The sequence below is a fragment of the Silene latifolia genome, chromosome 6, assembly GCF_048544455.1.
Source record: "Silene latifolia isolate original U9 population chromosome 6, ASM4854445v1, whole genome shotgun sequence".
Taxonomy (NCBI): Eukaryota; Viridiplantae; Streptophyta; class Magnoliopsida; order Caryophyllales; family Caryophyllaceae; genus Silene; species Silene latifolia.
Window position 1 is genome coordinate 33169974 of NC_133531.1, and position 26937 is coordinate 33196910.

At 33.5% G+C, this 26937-nt stretch overlaps 3 protein-coding genes across 3 annotated transcripts; all 3 read right to left on the minus strand.

Annotated features, from left to right (window-relative positions):
• Positions 1–4048: 4048 nt before the first annotated feature.
• LOC141587959 (uncharacterized) lies at positions 4049–5123 on the minus strand. Its single transcript, XM_074409419.1, has 2 exons — positions 4521–5123; positions 4049–4408 (listed from the first exon to the last, which is right to left on the minus strand). The coding sequence occupies exons 1-2, from the start codon at positions 5121–5123 to the stop codon at positions 4049–4051; spliced, it is 963 nt and encodes a 320-aa protein (XP_074265520.1).
• LOC141587960 (uncharacterized) lies at positions 5120–8268 on the minus strand. Its single transcript, XM_074409420.1, has 3 exons — positions 8252–8268; positions 5295–5850; positions 5120–5218 (listed from the first exon to the last, which is right to left on the minus strand). Exons 1-3 carry the CDS (start codon positions 8266–8268, stop codon positions 5120–5122), a joined length of 672 nt encoding a protein of 223 aa, XP_074265521.1.
• A 1393-nt stretch (positions 8269–9661) lies between these two features.
• LOC141658694 (uncharacterized) lies at positions 9662–12210 on the minus strand. Its single transcript, XM_074465572.1, has 5 exons — positions 11811–12210; positions 11314–11370; positions 10799–10864; positions 10321–10386; positions 9662–10234 (listed from the first exon to the last, which is right to left on the minus strand). Exons 1-5 carry the CDS (start codon positions 12102–12104, stop codon positions 10004–10006), a joined length of 714 nt encoding a protein of 237 aa, XP_074321673.1. The 5' UTR covers positions 12105–12210; the 3' UTR covers positions 9662–10003.
• Between the last annotated feature and the right edge of the window lie 14727 nt (positions 12211–26937).

Consider the following 26937-nt stretch of genomic DNA (forward strand, 5'->3'; position numbering starts at 1 on the left):
GAGCTCGCACGAGCCGAGTTTTGACCGACCCGATCTCGAGTTGCTCGCGAGCTGTCTCGTCTCGTTAACACCCTACAATCCCGCCACCTTACTTGTCCCCAATTCTACCTTTTATTTTTATCGCACAGAGTTAATTGTTAAAGTCGGGGATAATATAAAAACAAAAGCTAGTTTAAGTAGTTAGAGTTTCCTTCCTTTAAAAAAATAGTAAGAGTTTCTTTACTCCGGCTATAAAGTTGGAGGTTGGACTCTTATCCGTAATATTATATACTTATTTAAACCAAAATAAAAATAAGGAGTAAAATCGAAAAAATAGAAAAATTATTGACGCTGGGTAGAGTAAATGAGTAATTCGTTTCGGTCTATAACAACATCCCTTATTTACTTAACCAGTTAAAATTAGATTAATATTAAGGTCTTGTTTGGCAAAACTAACTGAAAAGGTAGCTGAAAAGGTAGTTGAAAACTGAAAAGCTAACTGAAACCTGAAAAGGTAACTGATAACGTAGCTAATTATATAAAAAAATGTTTGGCAAACTAAAAGAAAAGGTAACTGATTTTGATGAAATGGCGTAAAATGATATGATAATTATTTAATATTATAGATTTAAAGGGTAAAAACGGAAAATCAAACCAAATCAAATCAGGTATCTGAAATCTCAAATGCTACTTTAGGTAGCATTTAATTTCAGGTAACTTATTTGATTAAATAAGCTAGTTGTCAAACGCTTACAAAAAAATTAAGATACTTAAAATTTTGGTCAAATAAAATACTTTGACCAAATTAAATACCTAAAATGACTTGTCAAACGGAGCCTAAGATCTAGCTAAGAGTCCCGCCCATAAGTTTTGCAGCGTAAATGTTCACACATTGAGCTTTTTAGTAGTGGAGTAGTTTTGACGTTGAGTTTTGTTTCTTTTACATGGGCTCCTTCACATTGGGCTTTATCATATACTCCGTCAGTTCACTAGCCCGGTGATCACAATTTTATACCGTAATTTGATTTTGGATCAATTGTTAAATATTACCTTATAAATCAATCAATCAATCAATACATATATATAAAGCAGAAACTTTTCGAGCGATATTAGAAAGTCCAACTTTTTTAAAATTCCTAACAATAGTAGATTTCAAACAAATTTAATAAAATTCTCCTAATAAAAAGTAGATTTCTTAATATTTTAATTAAGTTATCTTAATATAAGTAGATTAAATTTATTTTAATAAGATTATTCTAATATAAGTAGGTGATGCTCAAAATACACAATGTAACTAATTATATGGTATATTAATTATAATATAAACATTATTCATATTCTATATCGAGTTAATTAGATTTTACTCCCTTTTGAAATTCACATTTTTAAAATTACTCCCTCTTGAATTTTTTTTGCTAAAATTACTCCCACGTTGCATTTTTTCCTAAAATTATTTCAAAACTCCAATTTAAGTGACCTATTTCGTCTGTTTTTGAACTTATAATATGAAGCAGAAACTTTTCAAGCGATATTAGAGAGTCCACTTTTTTTAGAATTCCTAACAAGAGTAGATTTCAAACAAATTTAATAAAATTCTCCTAATAAAAGTAGAATTCTTAATATTTTAATAAAGTTATCCTAATATGTAGATTAAATTTATTTTAATAAGATTTTTTTTTTTTTTTTTTTTTTTTTAGAAAGCTTGGATCATTATATTAAATAAGAATGAAATTACAGACCCGTGTCCTTTCTACAAGGTTAGCCAGGAAAGCCACCTAACATAACAAACAAGAAGAAGAAAAGCTAAGCTAAACATCAGAAACCATAAGCACTTGCGTTTCCTCTAACTCGGAGAAAAACCAAGTACTTAATGCGCCAAATTAAAGTAGAAGGCTCAGAGGAAACATCTTGGAAAATCCTCTTGTTACGTTCCCTCCAAATGTGGTAGATGGTACAGACAAGAGCACATCTTCGTAAGCGTTTCCCGCAACCATTACCTCTGTTATATTTTTTAAACCATGAGAAAAATGCGCCGCCACCGTGTAACAACGATGAATTCGCACCACACACAAAGAACACGCCAAACACTTGCAGAGAAAGGGCAGTCAAAGAAGAGATGATCTAAAGACTCTGAGTTTTGTTTACATAAGACGCACCTGTTAATCAAGACTAATCCTCTACGGCAGAGATTATCGATCGTGGGAAGCTTGTTTTGTACAGCTAAAATCCCAATCACAACATGTTTTGGATAGATCAACGTATCACCCAAAGTCTTGTGCTGCGAAAAAACAGAACCCTTATGCCTGAACAGATCATACGCAATGCCCTTGAAATCAGGTTGAGCTAACAGATTTTGTGCAGCGGAAGAGCTCCCAGTGACTTGAATAAGCGAGTCCCTGCAATCAATTAAACTGCTCCAAGCCCAAGAATAAGCCGAGGTCAGCTGGAAATGCCAAATATCCACACCCTTAAGAACATAAGCTTTTATCTATTTGACCCATATGGTAGGAGAATCAATGACAAGTTTCCTAATCCATATCAACAGTTGCGATTTATTCCAGCTCAATATCTCTTTTATACCCACACCACCCTCTTTCCTAGGGAGACAAAAACTATCCCAACTTTTAAACACAAACCTTCGTTGTCCAGCATCAATCCCCCATAAGAAATCCTTGCACATTTTCTGTATTTTCTTAACAACTCCTTTTGGCAATAGAACACTAGATCCCCAAAAATTTTGAAGACCAAAGATGACGGAGTTAATAAGGGTAATTTTCCCAGCATAAGACAAGAGACTATTAGCCCAATGAGATAACTTGCCTCGATTCTATCCAAAGACGAGCAAACATCTTCTCGTGTCAATCTCGAACTAAAAAGAGGAATGCCTCGGGTAGCGGATCGGCAAATCTCCTTCAACATATCCAAAGAGAAGATAACACCAAACGCTTAACCTCAGGAGACACCCCACCAAAATACAAGTTGGACTTCATAGGATTTATCTTTAGCCCGAATAATCAACAAATAAAGAAAGGCACTTATCCACAAATTGGACAGAGGGGAGATCTCCTCTAGTGAACACAAGAAGGTCATCCGCAAAAATTAAGTGAGTTAAGTTTATCTTGACGCATTTAGGATGATAAGAAAACCCCGAGTGAGTAGGGAGTTCTCTAAGAAGTCGGGACAAAACCTCCATACATAAAGCAAAGAGGTAAGGGGACAAAGGGTCACCCTGCCTCAATCCTCGTTTCCCAGGGAAAAAACCCTCGGTAGAGCCATTAATATTTAAAGAGAAATATGAGGATGTAACACGAGCAAGGACCCATTTGGAGAACGGGAAGGGAACCCATATAATTCCGGGACATTGAGCAAGAAAGGACCAATTAACCGAATCAAACGCTTTTTTTATATCCACTTTAAGAATGCACCGAGGAGAGATACGACCCCTATTATATTTGAAAGCTAGCTCGTGAGCAAGCATGGAATTATCAAATAAATCCCGACCTTCAATGAAGGCAGTCTGCTCCACACCTACAATATCACCCAAAACCTTCTTCATTCTATTAGCAAGAATTTTGCTAATAGTCTTATAGAATACGGTACAACAAGATATAGGCCTGAATTCTGTAACGGACTTGGGAGCATCACACTTAGGAATCAAAGTAATGAGTGTAGAGTTGGCAGCCTTGGGCATTTTACCTTTTCGAAAAATTCTGTCGTACCGCTATGAAAATCGGTCCTGTAATCACCCAGGAATCTTTAAAGAATCCTGAGGTATAGCCGTCAATCCCCGGACTCTTATTTCTATCAATTGAGAATAGGGCATCCTCAATCTCCCTCTGAGTCACCAAAGCTTCCAAGAATGAAACATTCTGAATAGTACCATGAGTGAACAAAGAAGAAGGGAGACTAAGAACGTCCTCGAGAGAGCCCAATAAGTACGATAATAGTGCGGAAAGCTTGAGAGACTTGAGCATGCCCTTGACAGAGAGAACCATCAACATCCTCGTATAGAGCGTATAGTATTCCCGCATTTTTTTGCAGAATTTGAGCATAAAAATATTTAGTATTATCATCGCTTTCTTTGTAAATGGTGAATCTTGGCACGTTGGGCAAGCACTCGCATTTCAGCTTTCTTAAGAGTAACATATTGCAAAAGAGCAGTTTTCTCCTGAGCAATCAACAGATGATTGAGAGGAGAAAGCTGAAGCAGATTTTGACAATCGGTAAGAGCTTGTTTGGCAGCGCTGACACGAGTTCGCAGACCAGCAAATTCACTAGAATGTATAGTTTTTAATCCACCCCGGATACACCTCAATTTAGAGAAGAGGGAGTAAATTCCTCCTCCACTACCCGCAGAATGCCACCCTTCACTGACCACATGATGAAAGACAGGGAGAGTGCCCAACATTAAGATATCTAAAAGGACGATCTTTGAACAACGAGAGGATTCAATAGTCATGAGAATTGGAGCATGGTCGAAATCCCTGAAGGAAGAATAGAGACAGAGAAGAGGGGATTTGTAAGAACCAGGATTGATTTACCAGTAGCCTATCAAGCTTAGCCCATTTAGGAGAAGCAGCCTGCTTGTTGTGCCAAGTATAAATCCCCCCAGTATAAGGATGATCAACTAAAGAGCAAAACGATAAGCAATCTCTGAAGTCTTGCATATCTCTATCATGAACCATACAACCCACTCGTTCATCAACAGAAAGAGATACATTAAAATCTCCAAGGCAAATCCAAGGGAGAGTTTGAGTAGCTGAGAGCTGCTGTAAAGAATCCCATAACCCCATCCTCTCTTGTGCTCTATTAAAAGCGTACACAAAAGTAATAGCAATTTTTATCTGAGTAGCGAGATGAAGAAGAGTGCAATGGATAAACTGAGCTCCTCTAGCCAAAACTTGAACATGAGCAACTGCAGGATTCCATATAACCCATATCCGACCACCAGAATGATTAGAATAATTAGACTCCATAGCATAAGAAGAAAATTTCCTCTTATGAATAACTCTAGCAACATCCACTTTAATATGAGTTTCTATTAATGCTCCACAATCCACTCGATTCCTTTTCAGGAATTCTAAAACTTCCTGTTGTTTTAGAGGATCATTCATCCCCCTCACATTCCAGGAAGAAATGATCATTGAGGTGAAAGAGGGGGAGGAATTCCTCCAGGTTCAAGGTCCACTACAGAACCACAATCAAGCTCAACATGAACCGTGTCATTATCAACTTCAAGCTGAATAGTGACAGGGTTTTCAAGCCACGTAAAACCGATTTTCCAAATTTAGGAATTACAGGCTCAACAGGTATACCACCATCGACCTCTTCTTAGAGTTTGTAACAAGAAAATCCATCCTTGTCCACGCTCTTAGCAGAGCATCACTGGTTGTGCAGAGACCGACACAGTCTGAATCAGACTTGGCATCATGATGATGGGGCCGCTTAGGTTGATAAACTTGCCTGACCTTATTTTTGTTACACCTATCCATTGTGTGACCAATCTTGTGACAAGTGTGACAATAATAGGGTAGCCATTCATACACTATCTTCTGTAAGACAGTGCCTCTATAAGGAGTTTGGAGAGTCATACCCTTAGGCAGCTCTTTGGATAAATCCACTTCAACAAGTATCCTGGCAAATGCTATCTTACTCTTATTGGTGGTGGGTTCATCAGCACATATGGGTCTGCCAACAAAACTCGCCACCTTGCTCAATGCAGCTTGTGACCAAAAACAAGGGTCCAAATTGGGAAAAAGAACCCAGACAGACAGGACAAAGTGGACACAAAGATCTAATTCTTGAAATAGTTGGTGTCCAGGTCTTAAAACCAGAGGAAATCCATTAACATTCCAGGATTCTGATTGAATACTAATTATAAGTAGGTGATGCTCAAAATACACAATGTAACTAATTATATGGTATATTAATTATAATATAAACATTATTCATATTCTATATCGAGTTAATTAGATTTTACTCCCTTTTGAAATTCACATTTTTAAAATTACTCCCTCTTGAATTTTTTTGTTAAAATTACACCCACGTTGCATTTTTTTTCCTAAAATTATTTCAAAACTCCAATTTAAGTGACCTATTTCGTCTGTTTTTGACCTTATTCCGTGTGTGCGTTAGCCAATTTATACTTTGAAAGGTATAACTATGTAGACAAATGGAGGGAGTCCGGGAGAGTTCAAAAACAAAGAAAATAAGTCACTTAAATTGAAATTTTGAAGCAATTTTAGGAAAAAAATGCAACTTAAGGGAGTAATTTTAGCAAAAGATTTCAAAAGGGAGTAATTTTTAAAATTCGGATTTCAAAAGCGAGTAAAATATAATTAACTCTACTAATCTTAAATTCCATTTGTCATACTAACTGAAAAGTTCACTGAAACCTAAAAATGTAGCTTAAAAGGTAACTGAAAATTAAGAGATGATAATTTAATTGATTAAGCCAGAAATATTTGGCAAACTAACCGAAAGGTAGCTGTTTTTTTGGTAAAAGGACGTAATAAGTTCTCTATATTTAATATTATAAGTTGAATGAATAAAAAAACAGGCAACTTATTTCTCACATGCTACTCTTATTTTGGTAAATAATTTATCTATCAAATATTTACAAAAATATTAAGATAAATGAAATTTTGCTCAAACGCTAATTTCTTTGAAATAAAGCCTAAATATGAGATTTTTCATGATCTACCGACCTTCCTCATATCTAATTAATTACTCCTTTATATTTTTTTTTCCCAATGTTTACTTATTTTTGCCTCTATTGTTAGTAGTTGATCTCAAGTTCCATTTTTAATTTTATAACCTCCATTATAGCTATTGGTTCAAAATAAATATTAGCAATTAGGCATTGTACCACAAGGTACATATATACTCCAAAATCATGAGGAACAGAATAAAAAAGTAATTGGTTCAAAATAAATGTTAGCTTTCTACATAAGAATGAAAATTATTATTAGCTCTACAATAAGATAAAAAAGCAAATTAATTTAATCAAAAGGAAAAATCTATCACAGTGTCCAATTATATCGCATTTGTCTTGAATGTAGCGAATATAAATAAAAGTTAGACTCAAACTGAATTTTAAATCGTGCCAACCATGGGTGTTATATATGGGTAAAATAATATCAGAATTATTTGAGAAAGTTATAGAATAGACGAGTATATGACATTTAAATGAAACGAAACTATTTTAAGATCTCCCAAAGTTGAAGCGGTTATGGTTTTGAAAATTTACTTGCGACAAGTAGGGGCATGTAATTTTTATATTAAATACGGGTATGAGAAGGCCTACACTCATCATGTCTTATCCGCCATTTGGCATTCTTACTTTTAGGCGTCGCTTTTATTTTCATTATGCGAGATTTGGTCGGGTATTTTAGTTGGTGTGGACTTTGGGAGTAAGATTCATTATCTTTTAGGAATTTCACACTAAATGTATTTCATCTCTTCGCAATGCTCTTCTGTATTGCTTCTACAAAATTGTTATTGCGGACGTTTGATCATGATTTTTGACATATTAATAGTCAGTTATAAAAGTTTGACTTCTAAGGAGCAAGGTGGAAGAGTTTAAGAAGGGGAAAGAGTATACATCATGATGAATTTTTTTAATATAACTCATAATAGTATGCTCTACCAAGTGTGGTATGCCCGTTTTACGTTGTAGAGGAACATTAACTCTGTAAGAGAATTATCTAACAGGACCTGTCTTATTATCAATCGCCCTGGAAAATTCATAGTAGAAAGAAAGATACTTACGAGTTCCAAAGTCGACAAAAGGTACTGAACCCGAGAATAGTAATAACTTCCTTAGATACAAAGATTCTTTTCGTTCTTAAGCAGAGAAAATATATGTTGAGTCCATGCTACGTAGACGTGACAAACAAGTCAAATCGTGTCGGGTTCAGGTGTCACATTTAAACGGGTCACGAACTCTTCAACCCAAACCCGACCCAATTAAATCTCGTGTCGTGTTCGTGTCGATTCGGTTACATTAATAGGTCATCAAACCTCAACCCTAATCCGTTAATTTCGTATCGTGTTTTCGTGTCATGTAATATTTGGAAAGTGTAAGTATATTTATGTGAGGATCAAGAAAATTTGGGATTAATTTAGTAAATATGTTATTCGTGTCGGGTTCGTGTTTAAAGTGCTCAACCCAAACCTAGCCCAATTAAATCTGTGTCGTGTTCGTGTCAACCCACTTACATAATATAAATGGGTCGTTAAATGTCAACCAAAACCCTTTAACCTCGTTTACCATCTATTTGCCGTCATTTTTCGAACAAATATAAAATAGTGAAATCCAAATTCGCTATTTTCACAAATTGACTTAAATTAAGATATTTTCATGTTAAGGCAAACCTAAAAATTGTTTGATTAAAAAAATACAAAATCTGAATGAAATTTAATCAAATAGAAGGTTCACTTTCTTGTCATATGGTTATTACTATGTGCAAGCCACTAACCCGTTTAGAAAACAAAACTGATGTCGTAAAATTGTTTAAATAAAAACGATTAAAAGTTATGAAACGATAGTTTAAAGAATAAAAGCAGTTATTTGAATCATTAAATCAACAAGAGTTATGGAAAGTCATTAAATCATGTTGAAATTTACCTACCGAAACCAATTTTTAGTAATGGCCAACTTTATGTAGTTTCAAGAACAACGTCATCCGAGAGATTAAAGTTCTACATCGATGATAGAGACCAAATGTATCAAGGCCACAAGAAGGACATTGTTTACAAAAAAGTTTTCATAATTTACCAAATTAAGATGTCGTATTATATATTTTGCATGGAGTTTTTAAGGATAAGTAGTTAAAGACTATTTCGGTAAAAAATAGATGGTGCTAAGACAATAAGAATTGTAACTCTATAATTCAACTATATCTCTGAATGTTAGTATACAACTGATATAGTTAAATATCAAATGCCACAACGCTTTCGTTGCTTTTTTTGTTATAGGAACTAATGATTAATATGTCGTCATCTATATCAACCCCCGAATTTTATTTGCTTCCATTTATAGCATAATTTGACTTTTTGTTAAATCTAATAGTTTTCTATTACCAGACCATGGTGACGTAAAATAACGTTTTCAGAGGTGCCATAAAATATATACTACTAACTGAGATTATTATACTAACTTGGTAACCCAACTATTTTAAAAAATGAAATAAACTACTAATTGATGTTGTCACAGATAATACTACTAGGTGCTTGTGCATTCTATTTAATAGAATCAGTGATACTGCGAGATGTCTATAAAGAGCAAATACTTTTAAGTGTAAATAGTCAAGAAAAAATTATGTTGTAAGAGATCTAACATTTTCTCTCAACGCACTAAATATATATAATTATGATACCAACTGTTTTTTGTAACATCGTTCAGTTTTACGTAGTTATAAAATAATTTGCAAAACTCATAAAGATAGGTCTCCGTTATTAAGAGTTGATATTGGTGAGCTACACCATGTTTATAGAGAAAGCGTTTTGTATTTAATTAAAAACCGGTTGTCCCTGTAACAATGAAAAAACTAGCGACATACTATAACTATGTCAATTGATGTTGTACTAATCGATGACAAAACTTTTATGCTAAAAGCACTAATAATTCATCGGTTATCATTTATATCAATCACGATTTTTTTTTTCTTTCAGCAATGACAACATAGTAGGACTTTTTTATCAACTTAAGAATATATTTTTTTACAGATAATCCTAATGGGAGCTCCGTGCATTGCACGGGCTTCCAAACTAGTTTATAATATAATACAAAGTAACAAAGTGATACTCATGGACTAAATCCACGCACTAATACAATACTACATTATCCTAATTATTAGGAACCATAACTTAATTATAGGAAACTAACTTAGACTAAATTGGAGCATAATCCATTATTCGACAAGTCTATTTGGCCCGATAATACAACAAATTAAAGTGCAAAAGTTGATTCCTTGAAATTTGCAGAATTTATTCCGCTAATCCGTCACAAAACCGCTAAAATTCATTTGAAACCTCGTAGAAAGGTTGGCAGTTTGTTACGAGCAAGCTTAGAGCCCGAAAAGGAACAGCGACCCATTTGAATTTGGAAGAAAGGTGCGTATGGAATGCAACAACAATAGCACATTCCCATTCCTAAGATAGGTCTTGTATGTGAGAACGGAGTCATTGTCGAGAACGGAGTTTGTTGATGTGCAAAACCCTCTTGTAGCCGTTGTAGCCGCTTCTCCGTTGTCTATTTAAACAAATTACGATGTCAAATGGAAGAACGAACACACAGTTAATTAAGTAAATGATCATGGTCATGTCTAAATTAATTACCTCAACTTGAGACCTCAATTGTTTCATATAGTCTATTGCATTTTCAATGATTGAAACTTCGTCTTTCTATCAAGATTTGGCAAACACAACAAAAACTATAGTAAGCAATGAACGATACGAAGCCTGTAAACTTGCTTGGTGGAAAGCCATCGATTTCAAGGGACAAATGAGTTGAATGTTAGCACAAAAATACGTACAACAAAAATAAGTTATGACGCGCTTTATAGTTTACATAAACAATAAATATTTGCACAAGTATTATACACAAAATCTCATTTGTGACGGCACGTATCCGTCACTTTAGAGTGACGGATACCATTTTGCCTCACAAATGACCCAAATAGAGGGGAGAGGGAAGCACATGGGGTGCCTCCACCTTGTCCCCCTATCCGTTTTGTGAGTGGCATTATCCGTCACTTGCTCCGACCCATCTTCAGCAAGACTAATTGAGTATTATAAGGGAAAAAAATAGGAAAACCTTTTCACAATTGGGCACAAGATCTTGTAGGACTTTAATCTTCTTGTTGATTCGGTCTTGTCGTTTCTGGTGGTTACAAAACAAGCTAAGTTCATGATTCAACAATAAAAAAATTATATATATTATTTACCTTTTATATATATTCTTTTTAACGAGAGTTTTAATCAAACGTAAATAAATAAATTTTTTTAGACAGATGAAACAATATAATAAAGCAAACTCGTGTATAAATATAAATTGGTTTCCGCGCATTTTTACAAATATTCACTTACTCAGATCCAGCCGGAATATTTGTAAAAATGCAGAGGAACAAAGTTATATAATTAAATAATAAAAAGGAGAGTGAAGTGTGGTAAAGTTTGCACAAAAAACCAATATTTTTTAGTTAGAAAGGAGATTTGGAAGATTATTGCGAAAGGAAATTAGGAAGATTATTTTTGGATGGAGGAAGTACGTGTTATTGCGATATACGAGTAGATAATAAAAACAAGTAGATAAATGGAAAGAAGGGTTACCCTTTTGGATATTATATTATGAAGCTCGGCTGAACGGGAACGCTTTATTGGTAAGCCCTACGAATAGATTAATGGAGAAAAAAGATTACGCATCTGAGTTAGTACCTCAAACCTTGTAGTTTTTGAGCATATACACATATTTTCTGAGCATATTACCATTTATAAATATAGTTTTTGAGAAATATTATATTTTTTTAGTATAATGTTTTAGTAAATGTGCTCAAAAACTTTATGCTAAAACAGAACTCAAAAACTTTAAAATAAAACTCACAAAATAAACAATAAAAGGTACTACCTCAGATGTATAGTCTATGAACTGAGATTAATGTCATAAAACAAATCAACATGTTATATGTTCAAAATTCCCAAGATGTAATTATACACTATTCATCTCAATCGTTTATTTACTTTTTTTTTTAAAAAAAAAGAAAGAAAAGTATTTTAAAGGTAAGCAAATGATCGACTCATCACTAAGATGATAAAGAGAAGAAGTATACTTGAGTGAGTTCCTGCTCGAAATCATGAATAGAAGTTTCCGTTAAACAATCATCTCCGTCTTCATCTTCGTCTGACAGATCATCGCTTAGCAGCTCGAGTTTGACCGAGTTGCTAGGCTGCGATGTCATCTCCGGTAAAGTTAATATACTAGGACATGAGTTGCGCTTTTTGGGCCGGTGTTTCGGGGAGGACCATATTTGATTCATCCTAGTATGTGATCCAGTTTCGACGTCGTCGTGCCCGCTTTCGTCACATAACGGAGATATATCCCTCTTTTCTTCTTGGGGTTTCATGTTGATTTTAAGAGGGAAACATAGGTTTTTGAAGAAATGATTGCGATGTTTTTCTTGTTTTCCAATTGATTTATATACTTGTTGAAGCTTTGTTTTTAATTATTTGTTGCACCAACTTGATAAAAAGAACCAAAAAAATGAATATTTTAGGGATAATGATAAGTTAGCGTTCAATCTTGGCGCCACCTCCTCACATATACCCCTAATTATTGGGGATTTCATTTATTGCATGTGATGCACGTCTCATTATTAATGGGATCTTCATTTTTTGCATAAGAGAGGGTGACGTTGGGCTTGGACGTCACCCGGTAACACTAACTCATTTTTCATATTTTATTGGGATCCCGAAATTCATATTGTTTTGTCTTAGATTAGTTTTGGGCGCGAAAATCGATAATCCCTAATTCATTCTAAGTAAAGTAATGAGTACACGCGACCACAAATATGTAAAGAGAGAGCGGTGGCGGCGGCTAACTCAGTCACCGTTTAGCAGTTCAAGTTTGCAGGTCACGCAACGTAACGCAATTTCTAGTTTGAATGCACCCTCTTTCTAACGGTGCACCATCTTCATGTCATGTGTGATTCCACTGTGCACAAAATTTCAAGTAAGTTCATCCATCAAACTACATTTTTTTGCATTTCTCTGAATTCCATGGATGACTACTGCAAAAATAGTAAGCACGTACAAAGTATATTGTTGCCGTCTATGACACGTGTTAAATTAGATATTGTAGATGGGTATCAATATGTGGCCGCCTCATTTCATGTAACTACAAATATTACCGCTAAAATTTTCATTTATGATGGATATATCCATCGCAAACTTGTGACGGTTTAAATATTATCCACATGAGAAGATATGACAAGCAAATTAAAGTGTCTAGGGAGTAGCATTCTGTTTTGTCTTATCTACCCATGTGGATAGTATTTGACCCGTCAGAAATTTATGACGGATATGTCCATCACAAGGGACTCTTGCTGATATAACAAATGCAGTAGGTGACTTTTGAGGCTATCAAATGCGGATTTGGTTCGTGTGTATCCCGGCCTCACCCACCATAATTAAGGGTCGGGCCTATGTCCTGGCCTACCTTTGACACGCCTTCAACCATGGCCTACCATTGAACCTACCTCGGGCCGATTTCATGTCCATCTTCACTCGGCCCGGCCGACCGTCTCGCCCCTCTCGCGACCTGGTTTTGGATCCGCCTAGCCAAGCCCGACCTCGCACAACTAGAATGTTTGACCAACCCTAATTGAACGCGATTTAAGTGAGAGATATCCTATTGTGAAATTAATTTACATATGTAATTAGAATAATCATTTTCCAATGCTCATGTTCAGCTAGTAATTTATTGAGGAGATGTTGATTTGTTTTTTATTTTTTTTATCTAACAACTCGCACACTTAATTGCATTATAATAGTGGGGGGAGGGGAGAACCTCAGACCTATCATCTAGGATACTTCCGTCTTAACCACTAGACTAAAACGCCTTCGATATATGGGAAAGATGTTGGTGCATGAGTGGAGTGGACCAAAAAAATTCACATATTTACCCTCGAGTACTTCAACTATTGCATATTGCATATCGTGAACCCAGTCCATTAATCTATGGCCTTTTCCTCTGTGACATTAGAAAATTAGCCGTGACTTGTACCCTTCAATAAACGATCTTAGAGCATCCACAAAGGTGGGATTTTACCTCCTCATTTGCCTTCTCGCTCTTCAAATGGGTCTCCTCATTGTTGCACCAAGCTCCCCAAATGTTGGGGTTCCTCTACTTTTAGAGGAGGTTGCCGAGGTTCCCAAAAGAAAAAGTAAGAGCATCTGCAAAGGTGAGACTCCCCATATTTTCTCTTTCCTATTCTTATTCGTCCACCTCATTTTCCACTAATTTTTCCATTTACCCTCCCCAATTTATATCTACATCTATGCAACAATGGGGTTCCCCAACAATATTGTATGTAAATTTATGTTGTTGGGGAACCTCATTATTGCAAAAATGTAGTTATGAAATGGAGAGGGTAGATGAAAAAGTTTGTGGAAAATGAGGTGGACGGATGATAAAAATGAGAGATAAAATATGGGGTAAGAGCATCCGCAAATGTGGAAATCGAGCTCCCCATATACACTCTCTTTTTTCATATGGAGCTCCTCATTGTTGCATCAAGCTCTCCAACATTTGAGGTTCCACTGTTTTTAGGGGAGGTCCCCAAAAAAAGTAAGGCAATTTGTGTTATTTTTGGGGAGGTTCCCAAATTTTTGTGTGTGAATTGGGGAACCCCATTGTTGCATAGATGTAGTTATGAAATGGGAAGTGTAAATAAAATGAAAAATGTTAAGAAAATGAAAATGAAAGCCTGGATTCTCTTAGAGTACCGGGGCCCAACATAAGAAAATTCCACTTTTAAAGAGAAAAAAAAAGTAAAATTTGTGTTATTTTGGGGAGGTTCCCAAATTTTTGTGTGTGAATTGGGGAACCTCATAAAGGATTCTCTTGAAATGGGAAGTGTAAATGAAAATGTTAGTAAGAAAGAGAAAATATGGAAAGCCCAAAAGGATTCTCTTAGAGTATTTTAGCCACAATCTTATAAGGCCAAATAAGTGAGTTTTAGTGGCCCAGTTGTGGTTGAAAACTAGAGACTTCGGCTCTTTAAAATCATGAGAGGTTATACTTATGAGAGGTAATATTTATAATTTTGGTTCAAATTTGTCAGCGTCATATATTCACACTTGTGACTTTCTATATAGTTTACACAAAAAAAAAAAAAAAATTAGTTGCTACCCCAAGAGAAAAATCAGTGTTGATTTAAATACTTTGATAATTTGACACGACTAAATAACATTGGTTTATTATGAAAAGAAGAGCTAGCATCTAGTGAGTGTTAGAGATGAATAAACAAAGTCGTAACCAACAGATAGATACGTCTTTCCTAAGTCGATCAGTACATAAAGGTGACCAACTTCATGACACATAAGAAGACAAGAACACGATACGCTTATGCCACAAGAGTGTATAATAGACTTTTAAAAAAGTTGGCTTTACAAAGAAAAAAGGTCGATGATGCTGATTTAAATAATAAAATTTTGCATTAAAATCCCTACAAGTAAATTTAACTCTAGATGCATTATAAAATATACAAAAGCTGATAGTTAATTAGTATGAGCAAATTTATGAGTTAATAAATTTAATACGGAGTATATGAAGTTGAAATGTTTTTCTTCATACAATGATTGAGAAGTATAAATTGGGCCCATTCACCAAATAGTCTGTTTAGAAACTTAAAATTGGTATTAAATTATTAGTATTATGATAATTTTATAAATCTTATTTAACTATAATTAAAATATAATATAATAATAATCAATCAATACATATATATAAAGCAGAAACTTTTCGAGCGATATTAGAGAGTCCAACTTTTTTAGAATTCCTAATAAGTGTAGATCTAGATTTTTCTTATTAATAATTTATGAGAAAATTATCCTAATCAAAGTAGATCTAATAATGTATGAGAAAGTAATCCTAATAGAAGTAAATCTAATAATTTATGAGAAAAATAATACTAATAGAAGTGGATCTAATAATTTATCAATTATTCTTTACTAAAATAATAATAGAAAAATAACTCTATAAAGAATATTTATTTTAGAAACATTTATTAAGCAAAAAAAATCATATAATAAACGTATAAAAGTGTTAAAATTGTATATTTTATAAGCATACAATTAATCTTTGTGAGAAAAAAAAGGATCCTAATTTCTTACAAATAAAAATATTGTCAAAAATCTAATTTGTTCGATTTTAACTACTTAGAAAAACTCGTGTAGTAACAACGATAATTTTATTTAAAAACTTTTTTGAATATTTAAAACTTACACGAGTTGTTAATTATAACCAAACCCGTAATTGTCTTATGAAAACCTTAGGACAAAACTTATTTTTATTTTTAAAAAAATATTTAAGGAAAAAGTAACATGTCAAAAGGAAAAAAGATGTAAAGATTAACATTTACTTAACATTTGGCAGAGAAAAATTTCTACAATGACAATAGTAAAAATAAACAACTTCAACGATGGCATGAAATAGTTTTAACACTGATTTACTATACCGTATCAAATGTGTATGATTAAATTACTAATAATATTCACATCAGATTAAAAAAATTTGAGCTACCATTTATAAATACTAAATAAGTCTCATATCGATTTTGTCAAATGAGCCAACAAATTAAATACAAATGAACATAGTCAAGAATTATGATTTTATGCGGGACTAATAATCCAAGAACCAGCTAACTATGAATAAATCAAAGATTACGATAAATATATAGAAAAATTGTGAGAATTATATATAATCTACTATTATATCACCGAATTTTTTCTTCAAACTGATTTCAAATTCATATCAAATCCATAATAGACGTTAAAACTGTATTGAATTGCCAAATATTCAAAATTATGCGATTACATCAATTTTTACTTTCTAAATTCCAATTCATTTATGTGTTTTTATTGACTTAATTATTTACCGCGGTTTGCGTATTGCTGGTTATTAGACTTATTACTTTGTAATGTACTGATTGTATATTTAAAAGTACAATAGTTTTTACTGTAGCTTTTCATTTTATTTTATTTTTGGAAAATTTTCATTTTGGTCCCTGAGTTTCAGGTTAATTCCACTTTAGTGTCATGAGGTTTGCATAATTCTACTTTGGTGTCCTGAGGTTTCGACTACTTCCCACTTTGGTAACTTGAGTTTTGAATAAAATTTCATTTTGGTGACCTCAAACATATAATAGTCAACCTTTATCTAAATTACATTTTCAGTAAAATAAAGTGCAAAATTGGATATTAAACTGCATACAAATTACAAATTAGTATAATCAACATAATATTGCAAAAAAAAATGCCTTTATATTCAAAATATTTTTTTAGTACTCCCTCCATCCCATTTTAATAAAATACTCCCCATATATATTAGATAAGTGAGAAGATAAAAGATGAATGGAGAGAGTATAAAATACTAAGATTGTTATGTATAGGTCACTAAAGTGGGAAGTAGTCAAAACCTCAAGGCATCAAAGTGAAATTATGCAAACCTCAGGAGACTAAAGTAAAATTAGGCTAAACTTCAGGGCAGCAAAGTGGAAATAGTTTTTTTTTTAATGGTTAACTATGAAGTATAGTATCCCATATGAGTTTAGTTGAATATAAAGTACTCCTTAGCGTAATAAATTAGGTCAAACTCATATATATTGGTTAAGAAGTGAAACGATCGTACATATATATTTAGTAATTTGAAGTCATTTCTTAAAATTGAAACTCTTTTTTAAAAATTTGTTCATTTTGTTATTATAAATAAAGAGTAGACACCAAGTCTTCCTTGTGACGGGTATATCGATCCGTCACAAGCTTGCGACGGATCAAGTACTACTCATGTGAGTAGATAAGACAAAACAGATTGATACTCCCTAGGCATTCTGTTTTTGTCTTATCTACCCATATGAGCAGTACTTGACCTGTCTCAAGCTTGCGACGGATATGTCCATCATAAATGAGAATTTGTGAACAGTAAATAAAAATGTAAGATAATGAGACTTAATTTTGTTAATAAATAACATTTCAAATAAACAAAAATGGGTTATAATTTTAATAGAATTAATTTAAAAATAATCGAGTTTAAGATTATATACCTAATATCCTACTCTCTCCAATCCACACAAAACTCCTGATTTATTTTTTTGGAGGTCAAAATTTGAAAAGTTTGACCGTTAATTCACTCAAAAATATATCTCACATCTAAAAAATTAGATTTTGTATTTTATATATTTCTTATGAAGTTCATAGGGAACAACCAGTCTTAATGGTAGATAGTCAAAAACAAATTTTTATTGTTTAGAGATCTAACAAAAATCCACCAAACAGGCTACATATATAATTGAGATACACGTTGTTTTGCGTAGCACCATTCAACATTTACACTATCGTATACTTACAAAATGGAATATTGGTAAATGTTGTAAGTTAATCTAATTTGTGAATCTTATAAAACCAGTCTCAGTTATCACGTGTTCATTTTATGGAATTAAACCACATTTTTGGGAATGACGCTTTAAATTAACTAAAATCGGTGGTGCGTACAACAATAAAAATAAGTAATTACATAATTCAACTGATGTCTCTTTGGATGCTATACAACTGTTATAATTAATACCAAAAAAAGTAGCTTTTATGTTAAAGGGACTGATGATCCATCAACAATCAACTAAATCAACCCTAAAGTTTTTTATGTTCCGATTTCAACATAGTTGAACTTTTTTTTATCAACTTAGTTGACTTCTACTACCAAACCATGACAATGTAAACCAACGTTTGAATTCTTAGAACATTCAACATGCATATTGTTAAGGATGATCCTAATGGGAGCCTTATGCATTCTATGTAATAAAATCACATATATTTGTGTACTGTTGTTTAGAGACTATTAAATTTATTGGAATTCAGTATGAATTTGATTTTACGAGAAGTATATAAAGAGCAAAACACTTTCTTAATTGTAGATAGTCAAGGTAAACTTATGCTATAGGAGATCTAACATTTTCTTTAAACACACTAAATATTTATAATTATGATACTTGTTGCTTTACGTAACACCATTTAATTTTACGTAGTTGTTATAGATTAAAATAATTTGCAAAATTCATAAAGGTCTGTCTCAGTTATTAAGAGCGGTTCATTTGGTGAGCTGCACTATGTTTATGGAGATAACTATTGTATTTAATTTAAACCAGTGATACCTATAACAATAATGGAAAAACTAATTACATACTTTTACCATGTTACTTGAAGTTTCACAACGGAAATGATAACTACTAAATGACAAAACTTATATGCTAGAAGCACTAATAGTTCATTGATGATCAACTAAACGGCTACACCAACCACGAACTTTTGTTTATCAATGATTTAAACATAATTGAACCTTTTTATCAACTATAGAATATATTTATACAGATGATCCTAATGAGAGCCTCGTGCATCGCACGGGTTTTTCAACTAGTACATATATATAAAGCAGAAATTTTTCAAGCGATAGAGAGTCCAACTTTTTAAAAATTCCTATATATAAAATTATTATCATTATTCTAATAAGCATAGGCTAGCATTTTCCACTTAATAATTTACTAGTATAGACCCCGTGCTATAGCACGGCATTTTTTAGATTTGATTTATAAAGAGACACTCTTAATAAAATTATTTGCATAAATTAACTGATCATTAAATTTAATGTTATTATGTACTAAATTTAATATTAGTAAAAGGTAAAAAAAAAATTACTACCATCAAAACACATTTAAGTTAAGTTATTTTTGTAAACTATAATTATTAAGAATGAAGTCAAGTATAGAGGGTTGTTAATAGGTCCATTTCCATTCTCAATGATAGTATTCAAATAAATAGGCCCATCTAAAAATTATTCTTCTTAAGCGAAAAAACTACTAAAAATTTTATTCTCTTAGTAGTAAGGACGATTTTCATTATATATTTGGTTTGAGAGAATCCTTTTATTTCCATCACAAATTTGCAGTTATAATTTGAGCACAAATTGAGTAGCATTTACTACGTGACTTGGGCTAGTGAAAATGTAGAATCACTCATTTGTAGCCCACTATTTTTATATAGCTTAGCATACAAAACAGGGCCCAATTATAAGTAAATATATTTTAGGCGGAAAAACTAAAAGAATCTTTTATTCTCTTAGTAGTAGGGGGGATGAGAAAATTATCCTAATCGAAGTAGATCTAATAATTTATGAGAAAATAATCCTACTAAAAGTAGATCAATTATTTATAAGAAAAATAATACTAATAGAAGTGGATCTAATAATTTATCCATTATTCTTTACTAAAATAATAATAGAAAAATAACTTTATAAAGAATATTTATTTTAGAATTATTTATAACGTAAAAAAGGTCCTATAATAAATGTATAAAAGTGTTAAAATTGCATATGTTATAAACATACAATTACTCTTTGCGAGGAAAAAAAAAAGAGATCCTAATTTTTTACAAATATAAAATATTCTCCAAAGTCTATGTTCTTCGACTGTAACTAGTTAGTGAAACCCGTATAGTAATAAAGATAATTTTATTTTAAAAACTTTTTTGAATATTTAAAAGATTTACAAAATATTCGAGTTGTTAATTATAACCAAATCTCTAATTATCTTCCAAAAACCATAAGAAAAAGCTGATTTTTATTTTAATAAACAAATACTCCAGAAAAAAGTAACATGTCATAATAGGAAAAAGAAGTAAGGAATGACATTTACTTAGCATTTGGCTTTTACAATGGCGGTGGAAGGAGAAAATTTTTAATAATGACAATATTAGAAATAAATAACTTTAACGGTGGCATGAAATAGTTTTAATTCTAAATATGATTAGATTACCAATAATATTCACATAATATTAAAGAAAATTGAACTACCATTTAAAATTATTAAATAAGGCTCATATCGATTTTGTGAAGCCAAAATACAAATGAACAAAGTCAAGAATTATAATTTTATACGAGACTAATAATCCAAGAACCAGCTAACTATGATTTTATGAATGAATCAGTGTACAATAAATATATAGAAAAATTGTGCGGACTATATACAATCTGCTATTATATCACCGAAGTTTTTCTTAAAACTGGTTTCAAATTCATATCAAATCCATAATAGACGTTAAAAATGTATTGAACTCCCAAATATACAAAACTATTCGGTTACATCAATTTTTACTTTCTAAATTTCAATTCATCTATGTTTTTTTTTTTTTTTTTTTTTTTTTTTTTTATTCTAATTCTCCTAAACTAGTGTACTTGTAGTAATATACTAAAATGTGAGGGTATATATTAGAATAAAAGCAAAAAGTCCAACAATTTACAATACACACAACTTTGGCCTCACAAAAGCCAAAGTTAGAGTTCTTTCATACACATAAAAAATGATAAAGTGGATGCTATAGCACCAAACTTAGAAACCTATCTTCCTAAGCCAAAACTTATCCTTCTCAATACATAGATTTCTAATTTTGTCTTTCATTCTCATGCTCACGCTTGCAATGATATCCTTGGCAACTGTTATTACTTGTTTTAATGGAATAAGAACTTGGTGTCTCACCCGCAACTCCAACCTACATTTATTTCTTTGCACACTTTTAAGCCATAGCATGTAGTGTACGAGTTGATGTTAATGGACTAAGAAAATCGTCATATAAGCAAGCTATGGAATTAGAGAGATTTGTTTTTAAGAAACTAACTTACTAGTAGTTAGTTTCAATGGTGTTCCTGTGTGAAAATTATACAAGTGATGAGTGCTCAAATACTCTCCCATGGATAGGGTCAATCCTTGGGATTCTACACATTGCCCCACCTTTCTACTTATTTATTGTTTTCATGTGTGTTTATTTTAGCACCATGCCTCCCCGTTTCGTACTCACATGAAAAAAAATAAAGGTCATGTGTTTCAACTCCATTACCACAGTTTCATTTTTCGTGCACACAAAAAAGGCATCCGCTTTGCCTCATCATCGGAGGCTATAGCCTATCCTTTTAGTTGGCCAGGAGAGAACATTATCATAACCAAACCTGGAGCATCTTTGCACGCACATTTCCCTTTTCTTTTTAGTAGCCTTATGCATACATAACATCGAGGGCGAGTAATTAGAGAAATTGTGCATTTTGTTTGGGGATAGCCCAATCACTCCATAAGACTAACTAGGATAAGGGATGCCATTGACATATAGCTTCTCTATGCTTTTGATGCTCCATTCGTAGCCACTCTTGATCCTTCAAAACCGATGACATTCACCCATTATCATCTAGAATCCATCAAATTCCCATTTGTCTCTTTACTGTATGCATCCCGCAAAGAAACTTGGATTTCATTTTGCAAATCTTCTTCCAGTCTAGTTGATGTGTTTGGCACGCTCTTTATTGGTCATTTTTGGTATCGTGCTATTATCAGAAAGATCTAAACCAAGATGATGAAAAAAAAAATGAAAAAGAAAAATAAGAAAAATCATAAGTCTCCCATTCATGATTTTTAATGTAAAGTTATAGCTCTTACCCATTTGACCCAAATTCGATCACTTTGTAAGTTGTGTATATACCTAGCTACATATCCAAAAATATTTGCCACCCAATTAGTTGTAAGTCACTTGGTCCTCGAAAGATCATTCCACTTATGAATTTGTTTCACCCTCTCTCTCTCTTTCCACCCTCCTCCTTTGGCAAACATATTTTGGACCATCCCACAAGAGGAGTTCTCGCATTGTTGTTGATTTGTTGCATAAATGCTATTTAAGTGAGTCAGTATGGATAGCATGCCATTTATCCCATCCCACAAGTAATTTCTACACAAACTAAGTTTTGATGCTCTTTAGCACCGCCTTTGGAAGAATAAAGATTGCTTAATTATTGCCCATTATTTTAAATGCAAATGGGCTTATTTAGTGTGTTTTGGTATAACATTACACGGAAGAGAATGGGTGCTGGATCAAAAGTATGACGAAGGGTGCTAAAAACTGATTTGATTAGAGTGATCCTTCCCGCATAGGATAGCTTCCTCAAATCCCCATACCCCGATTCTTTGAATCACTTTCTCAACCAACACATTGCACTCGCCTTGTTTAATCTTCCCCAAAACTTTCATTGTGTAGACACCTCATTTATGCACCTCCCGCAAAATACCACCCTAGGAGTGATGATTGGGCCGCATGTTTGGTACGCTTTTAACGATTTGTGACATCATAAAGTTTGATGTCAATTCTAGCATTATTGAAGTTTATCGTCAAGTGATCGCTCAAACACTTGTGTCTACCTCTTAATTGTCATCTACGTGTCATTAATTTAATTTGGTCGTTTTGATTGAATTAGAGTAAATTAGAGTACATTTGGAGTCCGGGTAAAAAACCGTCTTCATTTCCTAAAACCGTCAAATTCCGAGTCAAAAGCAATGTGCTTGTCTACCTAAGGTTAGGATGTCATAAAATGTTGAGATTATATCTCATTTTGAGTCTCATGTCACTTCTTTGGGCTAAACATAAAGTTTACATTACAAAATGTGTATTTCATTTAGCTACAATGACAACCCGACCTTTAGGCCCATTTTACGAGGTGATAACTTCTTTTTTGGGTCGGGCCTATTTCACATAAAGTTCTAGATCTCTTTCTTAGCTTTCCAAATCCACCGAAACCACCTTAATCCGAGTCTTGTAGAGAAAGTTATGCCTAAAATACGAATTTTATACGAGACTAATCAAACGCGCTTTATGATTTTATGAATGAATCGATTGTACAATAAATATATTTGTGCGGACTATATACAATCTGCTATTATATCACCGAAGTTTTTCTTAAAACTGGTTTCAAATTCATATCAAATCCATAATAGACGTTAAAAATGAACTCCCAAATATACAAAACTATTCGGGAAGGGACGCACCAAACTTAGAAACCTATCTTCCTAAGCCAAAACTTCATAGATTTCTAATCTTGTCTTTCATTCTCATGCTCACGCTTGCAATGATATCCTTGGCAATCTGTTCGCCTCACCCGCGCTCTTCTTTGCTGTAGGGACGCAGCTGTTACTCTCCATGGATAGGGTCAATGCGCCTTTTCCTCAAGGTTTTCTTTTTGTCCAAGTTTCCGCCTATCCTTTTCGTTTAACCTAAGTCGGTTATTTCCGGATCTTTCCTTCCGTATCCTAGTCTTACCATAATTCCGTCGTGTGATTAGTATAAATAGAGACCTTCGGTCTCACATATTTCTCACACGAGTGTCTGCCCTTCTCTTCTCCCTTTGCATTCTAGACCTTTGTTCTTACTTTTTGGCGCCTACCTACTTGATCTTTCAACCACGTAAGTTCGGATCCTTCCTTTGAAGAATAAAGATTGCCAAAGTACGAAGGTGCCTCGTTTGCATGACCGACCAATTTGACCAACTACACATCAATCAACTTAATTAATCTAATCGTTTTCCTCTTACGAGGGCACTTTCTTTACATTCGCGTCGAGCATCACTAATCGATATCTTAGTCCTTCTCGTTTCGTCAACATGTAAGTCTGAGGGTGTAAATCCTTCTTTTATTTATTGTTATTTACTTATTGTATCATTAATGTAAGGTTTATGTCGAAAATACCTCTTAAAATCGATTTCTAAAACCGTGCTTTAAAACCTCTTTTTACGGATTTCTAGAAGACAAACCGTCGAGAAAGGACGCTCAAAGAAACCACGTAAGTTCGGATCCTTCTGAGTACCAGCCTCGTTTGCATGACCGACCAACTACACATCAATCAACTTAATTAATTAATCGTTTTCCTCTTACGAAGGGCACTTTCTTTACATTCGCGTCGAGCATCACTAATCGCTTAGTCCTTCTCGTTTCGCCAACTAAATCCTTCTTTTATTTATTGTTATTTACGTATCATTAATGTAAGGTTTATGTCCCTCTTAAAATCGATTTCTAAAACCGTGCTTTAAAACCTCTTTTTCGGATCTTCTTCTTCTTCCTTCGCCTCTTCTGAGGCCGTAATTCGCTTGCTTTATTTGTTTTCATTTGTTTTCATCATTCTTTGATACAATAGCATAATTATTTCACATGTATATTATTTATCATCATTAGTATATAATTTATCGTTTAATTCCCGACTTAAATCCCAAGTAATCTCATATTTGCGGGTTTTCGTCATTAAAGTCAAACCGGGTTTTAGAGGTTCGGTTCATCAATATTGAGTCTCTGGAATTCATCTTTGATATAGTTTTCATCTGTCTATTGTCATATTCGTCATTAATTCGTTATCAATTCATCATATTTAACCTATTTTGTTCACCTATGTCACTAATCAATCGTTAATCTTGTAATTAATTCGTTTAATTCCGTCTCATCCATGTTTTATTGCTTTTATGACCATCAATCATATGTAAATAACATGTTAATCACTTTCATCTGAGTCAAATATCATAATCAATCCTTAAATTCACCGACGAATATTAACGATTTGCAGTTCCGGCTTCACAGCCAGAATTCACCTTTGGAACAGACGCAGAAAGAATCGCCGCCTCTTCCAAAGGGCGCAGATCTCGCTTGCGCTGTTCCAGGTTGAGCTCTGTCCCTGAACTCCTTTTCTGCCTTGACGTAATTAATTAGCTTACGTATAATTAATTATTAATCGTATTATCGCCTACTGATTTGTTCGTTAATTTATTCTTTTTTCTTTTCTCAAACTATCCGTTTTAAAGGTATTTTCGACATAAATCGCCTAATCCTTGTAATCTTTATTATTGTAATTTTCTTTATTGTATCTATCATTGTATTTTATCATTTGTATGTTTTCACATGTAAATCAACCTTAATTCCAACTTTGACCCAATTGTTTGCTAATTAATTGTTCACCAACTTAGTATTAATTCTCACATGCTAGGATTAAAACTTGGATGTTGCATTGCATGCATATAATCGACGATATATCGAGTACGAATAACTTCCCTAATCATTAGTAGAGGCCGCTATCGAATTAACTTCCCTAATCATTAGTAACATCCGAGAAATTCTAGACATAGAATGCTAAGGGTAACGATTTTAGTGTTCATGTTTACTTTGTGTCTTGACATGACACGAGTATTCCAATTTCCCATAAAAATTGGTGGCAAACAAAAATTTTTTCTCTTCTCTCCCAAGCGCCCCGTGGCACATAGGTATTCCAATCTAAAACCTTCCCTGAGACAACCAAGATGTCTTCTTTAAGCTGTGCTGTGACACCATTGAAAAAGACTTCAGATTTTGATGCATTCATCTGAAGGCCTAAAGCTTTGGAGAACGTAGAGAATGCTCTGAGAAGGAGCATGATAGACCTTGCATTACCTTTGCAAAATAAAAGAAGGTCATCTGCAAACAGCATATGATTAAGCTTGAGAGGGCCACACAAAGGATGATAATTGAAAGGCCATTTTTGCACTGCATAGTCAATAATCCTCGTAAGATACTCCATTCATATAACAAAAAAGATAGGGGATGGGGTCCCCTTATCTTAATCCCCTTCTGCCTTTGAAATACCCAAAATGGTTACCATTAAGATTCAGGGTGAAGCTAGGAGTAGTAACACAACTCATGATCAATTTCCTGAATTTATCAGGTATCTTTAGAGCTTGAAGCATTTGGTCCACAAATTGCCATTCCACACTATCATATGCTTTTCGTAGATCAATCTTAAAGAGGCAGTGAAGAGACACACTCTTCCTATTATAAAGCTTAATAATATCCTGGCAAATCATGACATTCTCTAGAATATATCTCCCTTGAACAAAAGCTCCTTGGTTTTGGCTTATAATATCAGGCAAGACCTCAGCAAGCCTATTACAAAGTAATTTTGAGATGGTTTTGTAAATTACATTGCAGCAGGCTATTGGCCTAAACTGTTGCACCTTGCCAGGGTTATTAACTTTGGGAATCAGAGTAACAGTAATGGCATTTAGCTGGTTTAGCAACTTCCCCGTGTCAAAAAAATTTAAAATAGCTTGAGTGACCTTCTCCCCTACAATATCCCATGCATCTTTGAAAAATTTGCTTGTATATCCATCAGGCCCAGGAGACTTATCATTGGGAATGCTAAAAATGGCTTGTTTTATCTCCTCTCTAGTAACAGTCCTGTTCAGAATAGCAGAATGCTCCTCTGTGCAGCACCTCCCTTTTTGGACAATAGAGATATTAACATTCTCATTTGGCATACTATTACCCAGGAGATTCTTATAATATTCCAAGAATGCTTCTTGAATAC

Excerpts from the sequence above, each read along its gene's own strand:
- LOC141587960 (XM_074409420.1), bottom strand. Across the intron at positions 5,219-5,294 it reads CTAAGAAGAGGTCGATGGTG|CTTGAAGTTGATAATGACAC; the intron begins GTATACCTGTTG and ends GTCACTATTCAG.
- LOC141587959 (XM_074409419.1), bottom strand. The coding sequence starts at position 5,123 with ATGATCATTTCTTCCTGGAATGTGAGGGGGATGAATGATCCTCTAAAA. Across the intron at positions 4,409-4,520 it reads CTAAGCTTGATAGGCTACTG|ATCGTCCTTTTAGATATCTT; the intron begins GTAAATCAATCC and ends CGTTGTTCAAAG.
- LOC141658694 (XM_074465572.1), bottom strand. The coding sequence starts at position 12,104 with ATGAAACCCCAAGAAGAAAAGAGGGATATATCTCCGTTATGTGACGAA. Across the intron at positions 10,865-11,313 it reads ATAATATAATATCCAAAAGG|AAACGACAAGACCGAATCAA; the intron begins GTAACCCTTCTT and ends TGTAACCACCAG. Across the intron at positions 10,387-10,798 it reads TTGTGCCCAATTGTGAAAAG|AAAGACGAAGTTTCAATCAT; the intron begins GTTTTCCTATTT and ends AAATCTTGATAG.